The 10,999-nt window shown below is 42.9% G+C and overlaps 1 protein-coding gene across 1 annotated transcript in view; it reads left to right on the top strand.

The window, feature by feature from the left end:
* GALNT9 (polypeptide N-acetylgalactosaminyltransferase 9) overlaps nucleotides 1-10,999 on the top strand; it is a 155,486-nt gene that overhangs the window by 61,369 nt on the left and 83,118 nt on the right. The window contains exon 6 of the mRNA XM_009888139.1: nucleotides 8,368-8,565. Coding sequence (XP_009886441.1) covers nucleotides 8,368-8,565 — 198 coding nt within the window. The remainder of the gene's footprint in view (nucleotides 1-8,367; nucleotides 8,566-10,999) is intronic.

Genomic DNA, 10,999 nt, shown 5'->3' with positions numbered 1-10,999 from the left:
TAGGTCCACCCACTGCGTTAAGCAACACACAGTAGCACTGCGTACAGACCATGGCATCCTGGCTGCTAATTGTGTTGCAGAAGATGTAGAGCATTATATAGACTCCTGTCTTTGAGAGATGGGAAAGAATAACATGACAAGGAGAAAAGAACTTCACTACATTATATCTGGGAGCAGGAAAGAGAGATAGCAGAGATGGGGTGTTAATTCTCTGGGTAAGAAAAAGGACACATTGAGTGAGGGAGAGCAGAAATCAGTAAGTGAAAGGCAGAGACCACAATATATTAGCAGCCATAAAGAGGGTGCTAGGAGCCATAAAAGAAGACATAATGATAGAGTATTATACTTGCATTCTATCTTAGGAATTGCTTTTGCTCCTGTCACAGGGGTAGTATCAGAGCACTGAATGGAGTTATGCAGTGCTGTAGTAATTAAAATTTTGCCAGACAAAGGGGGAGTATCAATAAGGAAGCAGTGGAGTAAGAGGATTTAATCAAAAGATTTCAATATACTGGAGAGACAGAGACAGTCCGACATGAGAAAGAGGACCTGAAATATAAGCCGAGTATCCATCGGGTTGTGCCACACACATCCCATCGTTATGGATTATCCCTGAAGTTGGCAGTGTCTTAAAAATATAGAAAACTAGTGTTTTAATGAACTAAGAAGAAGAGCTAAAGATCCCCAGGTCCACAGATGATACTTTGTAGATGCTATTTTATACTGTAAGATGTAGTGCAATTTGCCACAGCGGTCGTAAGCAATGGGTTCTTGAGAAAGTGTGTAATGGAAAAATGAAGTTGATTTCCTCCTAATCTTCTATTGGCTTTGGTTATCCCAAGTACTCTGTAAGAGAGACATGGTTATGCCTCTGTAGGGCAAAGCCACGAGGTCTTTGCCCCCGTGAAAGCTCCCTTGTTAATATTTTCATGCAATGTACTGGAAGCCAATCTCTACCAGCAGTTAAACTCCCCATCCCCATGTTCAAGCTCAGGTGGCTCTTCAGGGACCTGGCAAGGTCCAAGTGGTTCTGTCCTTCTAGAGGGAGAAGTGCCGAAGGTGAAATTACGTTTGCAGTCCTTCTCCTGTGCGGTCCCTCCCCTCTGGAGGGTTCACACCCATCACTCCTTCTCAGGACATGGTTCATCGCAGCATCCCTGGTACCATGCGGAGTTTGACCTGGGAAGTTTTATTTATGCGAATGCAAAGGGAAGGACATGTGTTTATTAAGGGAGTGTTTTTTCTCATCCAAAGCCTCTACCATCACTTAGAATCAATTTGGTAACTTAATGGAATACACGTTTTGGATAGCAAAACTAGACTAATATTATGTGAGTGAAGAGGGAAGCGCGCAACATAAGCCACGTGGGCCTTTCGCATTCGTGGGACAGTGCCAGCTTACATACAGAGGGCATGCCAGAAAAGCTACTTCAACTATTCATCTACCTAAACAACCTAGAGTGTTCATTGAAGCATCCTCATTGCTTTTCAGTGGTGCAGAAAAGTGTTAGTCAGATTTGGCAGCCAAAGAGCTGATCTTCAACTCTCCAGCAAGCGTTGATGCTGCATTCGTTCCATTCCGGCTGGGGGCTGCAGGTCTGAAACCCCCCCGGGCACGCAGGGATGCTGATAGAGATGTCAGGTAGAACAGACGGGGAATTTCTCTCTCCTCTTAGAGACCAAGGAAGGGAGTATGAAATTTATTTTTTTTTTAGTTCTCTGAACACTTATTTACAGGAAAGGCATTCTGCATGAAATATTCCTCAGTTGGCCTCGGTGAAGAATTATGTATGTCAGTAGATCTGCTTGTCTGCATCTGATAAATGTATATTGTCAGTGAAATGTGAGGGAGCGTATAAAATCACATGCAAAATAAGCTTTCAGTTTACACAGATTTTTTTCTTACATGTCTGTGTTCAGTTTTTACTTCATGGTACCTGACAGTGGTACAGCCAAAGTAAAATACAGCATTAAACTCACTGAGCCAAAACATCTAGCAAATGTTGTGTTTTATATATGCATTTGTGTTTTATAAGGACTCTTCCTTAAGTCCTTGCAAGAAAAAAATGAAAGAAATTCTGATTTGTGAAGGGTGGGAAAGGTTGGATCTTTTAATGTTAGTTCTTCATTTTTTATTGGAGTACAAATTAGAATAGCGATGGTGGAGAGGACAAAAAGACATGTATGTTTATCTCAAAAGAACCTAGAGGTTAGGGTATTTGGGTATCCACTTGGGACAGGGCAGAATTTGAGAGAGACATTTCCCAGCGCAATTCCTATCATTTAGGAAAGAATTTACTTTTGGACAAATTGAGAAAAAGTGACATTTGGGGGGGGAAGAAGTGGTGGGGAAACAAGGGAGTTACTGACAAATGCTTTGTACAATCATTCTAATTAAGAACTGCAAAGTATTCTGGGTTCGTTCCTCAGATGATGTATGTTAGCAAAGCACCCTTGAAGTTGTGAAGTCCAATGAAGTAGAAGAGTTGGACAGCAGAGGACCTGGCCTGCAGCATGCATGTGGTTTCTCTTAGATCGTGTGCATTTATTCCGATGTTGTGCCTTTTTAAAAGCCTGCTTGAAGTCAGCAGGTGTTTTTACATATTTAAAAAGGTGAATTATATAACCACGTGTGCTGAGGAGCTCATTACTAACTTGTTTTTATCTTTTTTTTTATCTGGAAGAAGCTGTTCTTCTTAGCGTTGTGAAAAATCAGACTTCCCCATTGGCATGAACTCTCCGGCAATCTGATAAGGATGTGAGACAGCGTACAATTTTTGTTTGCTGTGGTTCCCCGTGGAGTTTGCGCTGCTCTGAATTGGCCCAATATTAAATACAGAATGCATATATGTTCAGAGGTAGACTTACAATGGGATTAGAGAAGCCCGTGTGATCGCAGTATGACCCCTGCCTTTGCTCTCAATCTTTTTACAGGCTTATTCTATACTCTGGGTTAAATCCTGCCTTCCAACTCTTTTCCTTGCTAATGTTTATCTTGGGAGCACTTATTCTTTGCCCACGGTACTGGCATTGCTGGAGCTCCCACTGAAGTCATCGTGGGTGCTCAACACCTTGGAAAATCCAGGGTTAACCCAGAAATTGACCCACTGGTAGGCAAAAGCATTAAATGCATGAAATGCAAGTGCTATGTTTAGTGATATGCTCATCAGTCTTTGACAAATCCTTTTATTGTGAATTTGCTCCTAATCAGAGATTCCTTCCACAAATTCCCCAGGAGAGTTTCTGTAAGGAGGAGTCACTGACCGAGGGTGTTCTTTCCAGCATGTCCTTGTGCCCGTGGGAAGCCCACCAAAATCACGGGACAGCCATATACTGTGTGTAGTTTCAGCCAAGCACTGTCAATGGCAGGGCTGAGTCCTGGGAATGAGACTTCAGCAGCGTGTTACTGTATTTCTGGAATTGCTTCAGAGAAATAAAACCCAAGTCAAAATACCCTTTAGCTTAGTGAAGTCCGTAAGATAACTGAATTTACTGTCCTTTCTCTTCTGGCTTGAACCATTCACCAGCAATCTGCTCAGAGTGAGAGGAGGACACTGACAAATATATATTTTTACAGAGGGTGGGAGGGAGGAACTTCTTATGTCACTCAAATTCCAGTCCAAATTGTCTGCTTTGTTTTTATTAGGAGGAAAAAAGAACTGGATGATGTGAAGCACCACCTTTAAAGCTGAATCTTTTGATTATATTTAGTTTACTGAAATCCATCACATCTGTGAAAATGCCTGGGAGAATTTTTCCTCTTGCTCCAGTAAATAACTTGTTAACAATATATGCTACTCTGTGCCCATAAAGTACATTGACTCAGATACAAACTAGAAACCTAACAGTTTTGCATCTGTGAAAAATAGAGATGAATCTCAAAATTCACATCTGGCTTATGGTCCTAATCAGGCAGGGCTGAATCCTGCGTCACTGCCAGCAGTGGCCATGTGGAAAGGGAATGCTCAACCAACATACTACAGCTCATCAGCACAGAGTGTTAAACAGACTTGGACTTCAGCGACCTCTTCCACTCTGTCCTTTTAGTCCTGGGAGTTGCCAGGAGCACCTGACTTCTGCAGATGCACAGTAGAAAAAACAGGACAAGGGAGAGAAAAAAACAGGGAAAGAACAGTGGTGTCTATAAAGAGGATAAGTAAATCTACCCAATAATGTAGCAGCTTAAAATTAGGAAAAAAAGAGTTACTAGGAAAGATTTAATCACAATCCTTTCAAAAACCCACAGCAATTAGACAAAGCCAGAATTACCAGCAAAGTTGACAAAGGATTTGATGAATGTGCAGCTCAGCTTACAGGGACAAAGGCACTGCGTGAGTCCATCGAGCCTGCTAGAGCCACTAGAGGCTGGACTTCCCTAGCCTAAGATAGGCAATGTAAACACAGTCCATTACCCGGTCCTCTTGAAGCTTATAGTCCTTCATCGGCCATTACCAAAGGATCTTGGCAGGCAGGAGGATGGAGCACAAGCAGTGTTGGCGGTGCAGTGGGCATTGGCAGAATCCGGGATTTGAATGTTCCCGTAGATGTCCCTGAGCTGAGCTGGGGCTTGGCGTCTCAATCCCCGTGGCTGTTTCTGCTGTCCCTGATCGAGCAAGACAAGCTGTGGAATCTCGCAGGTGTACAATGTTTAATTAAAAGGCTCTCTATTCTGAGTTTTGCTAAGTAACAGAGAACAACTCTGCAATGGATTTTCTCTTTCCATCTGTGACTCAGAGCCTGCTCTCTTGTGGGTGTGAACATATTTTGGAAGTTAGATAAATGCACGGTCTGTCCAGATACTGAACCTTTCCTGTTCCTAAAACCTGCAGGGATGTGACTTCCATATATGTAGATGCAGAGAGAGGAAGAACATCACCTCCGTTGGGGGCGATGGGAGGTTGTGAAAATGAAGTTCCAGCAGTTGCTTTCATACCAATTCACTCCGTAACCTTGGCACGGTGTTTTACTTCATCTGTAACCTGAGGTTACAACACGTGTGGAAGTAGTAATATCTTCAACATTTACATTTATTGACTGCAGGGGACAAAAACAGAACTTCCATCGCATGGATGGCTTTCAGACACCTCAGATTTCATGAAAGTTCAAAATCTGAGATTTCAAACTAATACGTTGATAGAGATTAATGAAATTTCATCATGTATGTTGATCCAACCATTGTATTACCCTCCAGAGATCCCTCCTTGTGCTATTCAGATGCAAAGCACCAAGTTGGGTGGTAGTAAATGTAAACCATACAACTGGAAAAACACAGGAATTCAGTCAACTCTAGAGTGTCAGGAGTAGTTTGGTGACAGCTGGTCTTGCAAAGTAGCAGGCTAAATTCCCTTTCTATTCAAAATAGGCTCCTCTGGAACATTATTAACATTATTAATCTCACCTGTTTTCGGTGTCTACATTATTATGAGAAGCATCTTACTAAAAGTGCCAGCCTCTGTCTCTCTGCTGAGAATGAAAGTTTGAGGCAATTACTTTGGATGCAGGGGGGGTCTATTGCAGGTATCTGACATTAAGGGAGAAGAATTCTTTATCTCTTTTAGCTTTTTCTTTACTCTATCTCAATCTACCCTTCAAAGTAAAATATTTGCAAAATGGGCAAAGGAGGAACTGTAGAAGCAACATGGATATTTTTAAGTATGATGGTTAAATGGTCTTACTTTGTATCAATATAAACATCCAAATAACTGAGGACTTGACAATTTGTTGGCCAAAGAACTCTAACCAAGAGAGATCAAAATAGTTTTAAAATCTCCCAGTCTTTCCTTGCTTGTCAAAGACCTGTTTCCAGAATCAGACAGTAGTGAATAAGAATGACAGAATACGATTCTTACAAAGGAAACGAGTTTACCGGTTTCTGCTTCAGAAGGCGTGCAGTCAGTTTTCCTGCTTTGCAGGGCAGCTCTGCAAATCAAACCCAAACATAATAAATGTGTGGATGCTGTGGGAGTCACTGGGTGCAACTGTGTTCTCTCATGAGCACCAGATCTCACTGGAGGACGTAATCCCGCTGCTCTCTGTCTTCCCTTCTGCACCAGATCCGTTGAAGCAGTGCCCAAGGGCTTCAGGATTTCTGCATTCTTCCCTGCTTTATTGGAGTTGCAAGACTTTTTCTGCTGTCCACCCACTGGTTTTTAAAACAGTTAATCTCGTAAATGTAATCTTGTATTAATAACTGAAGTGGCTTATCCTGGTTTGGTAGGTCACATTGGCTCTTTATGTGAGTGCATCATGAGCATGGCCTAAAGACCGTACAAATTCGCATTCTGAGTCATGTACCGCACTGTCCTGAATCTCAGTTGGTTCTTGTCTCTCCCACAGAAAAAAAGAAAACATCTCCTTTGAGACTGGGGTACAGTTCTTTAAATGCCATGGCAAAAAAAAAAGGGGGGGGGGGGGAGAAACAACATATGATCCTCCTGACTAAGGAAATATTTTAAAGCCTACAATGTACTTCACATCTCTGGACTGATGCACTTTTGTGCTTCTGTGGAGGTCTTTGGTACCTTGCAGGACTGGCCTTTTACAGTAGAAGGACTGCACCAACAATTGCAGATGGCAGGCAGTATTAAGGGAGACCTCAGGCCGTTCCAATCATTCCAGATTGATTCCCAGAATAAATCAATGCATCCCAGATTTAGTCCCAGAATACATCAAGTAGATTAAAAAAACAATGCATGTTGTATGTGAGATGAACATCTCTTTCACAACCTTACTGGCCAGGGGGAGTTTCTGGAACTTGCACTGACTGTCTTCCCTTCCCACCATGCGTGAGATCATGCTTTTTATTAACACTTCCATGCTCTGTGTTACTGGCATCCAGCTGATAAATTCACACGTCATTTTTCTAGAGGAATCCAAATAAAACTGGTTTAACTCTCTTTGAATTCTCTCCAAATGAAATGCCATGACACCTTGTCTTTTTGTCAGTTATGCTCTTATTTTACATTGTTTTGTGATGGTTTATTTGCAGTAAGTAGCTCATCATCAGTACTGAAAGGTTTCACTGAATCTGTGTCTCTTTTTACTGATGTGGGAGGAGTAAAAAGAAGAGAAAGAAAGCAGTACACGTCCTCATGTAAGCGATACGGAGTCTGTGTACATAAAAGACTGTATTGGCCATATTCAAGTACAGAGAAAATGCTGTTTTCTTGCAGAGGAGATCAGAAAAATTATGATGGCAAAGATTGAGGCAGCGAAGATTGAAAATGGCGGTTGAATTAATTTCATAACTTGTCCATTTCTGTTGGCCTACACAAGAAAATACATGGTAGCAAACTAAATATAAGACAACAAACAAAATAAAAGGTAACAAACTTGAAACCACAGAGGAACCTTTGTTGCCTTTTAACCACCAACAAAAGAATAATGAGAAAAGATCAGTGTTCAAATCCTACTGCCTCTGTGAATTGCAGCAAACCACCATTCCCTTAAAGACACATGTGAGAGCTCTGCAAAATCCTCAAAGCTTATTTCAAGGGGAAACACAGTTACAAAGGAGTGAACCGGTGGCTGTTTCTAATGCTGCCTTGAGAAATGCTTTCCACCCTCATGTAAGCCTGCTACCTCTTTGGAGCAGTTTCTCTGTAAATTCACAGCAACTTCAGGCTACCGTGGTCAGAAATGAATGTTTGGACTGAAGCTTTTTACTTTCCTGAAACACTTTGGGGTGTAGCTTCTGTTGAAAGCGCATTGATGTTTGAAAGCCGTTTTAAAGCCTTTTGAAATGATGGCACATTTCCTGCAGCTCGCTGCTTTCGCACCATCTGGCAATTGAAATCTTCTCATCGCCAAAGAGGTTTTAGAAGGCATAATGCAGCCGGACTTGTCATTCAAAAGAGATCCGATGGGATCTGTCCTTAGGAAACAAGATTAAAACCTTTGGGTAACCTTCAGGTTCGTTCGTCCCCTGGTGTGTGCTTTGTTCTTTAGGCCTCGTCAGCGAAAGCAGGTATTTAATCGCTACCAGGCAGCCTGGTGGGGTGGCCGTTAGGGGACCATTTCGTTCCTCTTGGTGATCGTGACTCTCAACACTTGCCCATTGCAAAATGAAATTACAGCCTCCAGGCCTCAGGAAAAAGTGTTTGGTAAAATTTTGTGGTGTTAAACGCTGGTACAGCTTCATAAAGGCCATAATTCATGCGCTGTTGCTATGGGGAGTATTCCACACCAAGCCCCGGTCCCCTCCGCGTGTGACGGTGACCTGCGCGGGATCCCGCTACGCTGCGTCAGGGGCTGCCGTCTCCCTGGGTTACTGCTCACTATTAGAGAACTCGGTTTTATCGGCCTGCAGAGCAGGACCTGGGATTACTGGATGGCTGTAAAGCATTTTGCTGTTTTTATTGTTCTCAGGGTGGAACCTGCACTTACCCGGATCAAAGAAGATCGAAAGCGGATCATCTTACCAGCAATTGACAATATCAAGTACAACACTTTTGAAGTGCAGCAATACGCCAACGCAGCCCACGGCTATAACTGGGGCCTCTGGTGCATGTACATAATCCCACCGCAGGACTGGCTCGATAAAGGGGATGAGTCAGCTCCCATCAGGTAAATCTCCCATGTGCTGTCATTTTGGTACTAGCGATGTTTCCATCTCAGCTGTCTGCCGAGGGGGAATTTAAGCGAAGCGAGGCTAGAGGCTTTGTACAGGGATCACAAAATGAAACTGGGGAAAGCAGATGGCTCTGCGAAGCGGTGGATGCACATGTCGCATCTCAGAGCTGCACCACAGTGTACACAGGAGCGTATGTGCTCTGGCTGGGAATGTCTGGTTCAAGTTTACGTGGTGGCCTTTAGTAGGATAGCAGGTTCTTTTTCGTCTATGCTTTTATTTTCCAGTGGACTCTGGCATGAGTAATAAGCCAGTGAAACGTTAAGTATACGGGAAACAAAGGTATTTCGTATGTGATTGCAAAGAGGCTGGCTTCACTTTTGGTCTGTAGGCAGCACTCTTGGCCATCAGCCCAAACCAGAGCTTCCCAGCAGCACTAGCAGGAGATGTGTTAGCCTTGTCTTGTTCGAGAGTTGCTTTTTTTTTTTTTTTTTGAGGACTTTGCACATGTTCTGAGTTTTCCTACTGGAGGAATTTTAAAATGAAACTGGACCAGATAGTCATTGTGTCATTTTATTTTTCTCTACGAGGGAACATTTTACCTTAAAGGAGTGGAATTTTCTAAGGAAATACTCTTTCAGGAATTGTGATAGTGTTTTTGAGAATTGTTACAGTGGAAAACAGTAAGATGAAAAAGTGATAAGAAAGGGGCTTTCTTTCCCCTTCATTTGAAAATTCACACCTCCTAGCCCTTCGTCTCTAGTGCAGATGCTTGTCTGACAGCTCCTCTGAGGTGTCCTGTGCGGGGTGAAGGGTACTATTGTTCGCAACCGTTGAAAGAGATGCTAAAACAAATGAAGCCCAGGTATGCACTTTGGGTTGTTCTTCCCTATTTTTGATATTTCTTAGGAAGGACACAAATTACCACCTTAGAGTCATCTTCATTTTGATGTATATCAGCTTCATCCTAAAGCTAAAACTTTGTTGTATGATCCCAGCGTAGGCTCTGGCAGAGAAGTTGGTGTTCTTCCCTTCCAGTGTAGAGCTTGAGTTATCAGGTCCCGAGACCATCCAAGCACTTCAAACAACATACCCAACTGAAAGGATCCAAGTGGTGTTTTGGAAGTGAAAGGACATGGATGAACCGATCCCATTTCTAGGTGATGGGTCGGATGGGGCCATCTCACAGGATCCATCCTTCATAGAGAGAGCTCAATCCATATCGGAGCAAGTGTTGCAAGTTGCACTCAGGTTCATTCTCACGCCCTGTGACTGCAAAACAGAGCTGTACAGTAACATTAACCTTATTTACTACGAGACAGCACAGTCCTTCATCACTGACCCTTTGCTCAGCTTGAAACCTCAATAAGCAGGAAAGTAATTACTTAGGAAATCACTTTTCCTGAATAACGTGCCCTGCTCTCCTCACGTTGTTTTAAAAGTGCAGATGTTTTATATCTATTTCACTCAGCCCTGAGAAATCGTTTATTGATGAAGAAAAATTAATCAACCAAAGCTTTCACTCCTGAAATTGGGGTTTCAGTCTTTTATTCCTGAAAGGTTTTGCACACTTCATTACTTCCAGTTTATGTGTGAAATCACTGTATTAATTTTCACATGAGTTGTTCTAGTATTTGAGTATCTTCTGTTCTGGAGGCAGTGATCACATATCAGGTACGACTGAGCTAACATGTTAAACCTCAGCAAGTTCTTAGACATGATTTTCAGTGGTGGTAGCTCGTGCGCCTCCCAGAAGTACGCACGCTGCATCTGCAAAACACTTCTGGAAATTCAACTACCGATCTTTTTAACAGAGAATAGGGAACCTCATCCCTGTGATGCTGGGGTAAGAGGGGTTATTTTTTAGCAATACAAGGCCTGACTTACCATAGGCTTTCCTCAGGTTGATGGTCAGGCTCTTGCTGGAGTTATACTGGCACTGAGCTGGACTGATACAGAAGTGAATAAGGGCCAAACCTAAGCACTGAGGAGTGTTGAAATCTGATGCATGTAAGTAGCTGGCTCCTGAGAGCAGCGATTTTATTCTGAACCCGAGTGAAGAAACCTTCCAGTTCAACAGTGCATAAACTGCCCAGAGACAGATGAGACAAGCAGCAGCAGGAGGAGAGCGCCCAACCCTTGCTGACAAATATCAGAAGCACCGAGACGTTGTGATTGCATAAGTATCTCTCCTGCAAATTATGAATTACATGCCCTAAAAATGCAGAGACATCAACGTCGAACCGTGAACACTTACCTGTCTCCCCGGGAACGTGTGTTTTGCAGGCAGTGATCTGGGAGAGCAGAGCATCCAATTTATAGCCACACTGCACTGGTTTCTGATGGGTCTCCGAAGCAGCAGCAGCCTGGATGGATTTGCTAGAGCGTTTGGCTCTGCTGTTGTGTTATGCCTGCCTATAGAAAAGAAAC

The sequence above is a fragment of the Charadrius vociferus genome, unplaced genomic scaffold (assembly GCF_000708025.1).
Source record: "Charadrius vociferus isolate BGI_N301 unplaced genomic scaffold, ASM70802v2 scaffold326, whole genome shotgun sequence".
Classification (NCBI taxonomy): domain Eukaryota; kingdom Metazoa; phylum Chordata; class Aves; order Charadriiformes; family Charadriidae; genus Charadrius; species Charadrius vociferus.
Note: the sequence above shows the minus strand (reverse complement) of the source record. Positions and strands in the feature narration are given on the sequence as shown.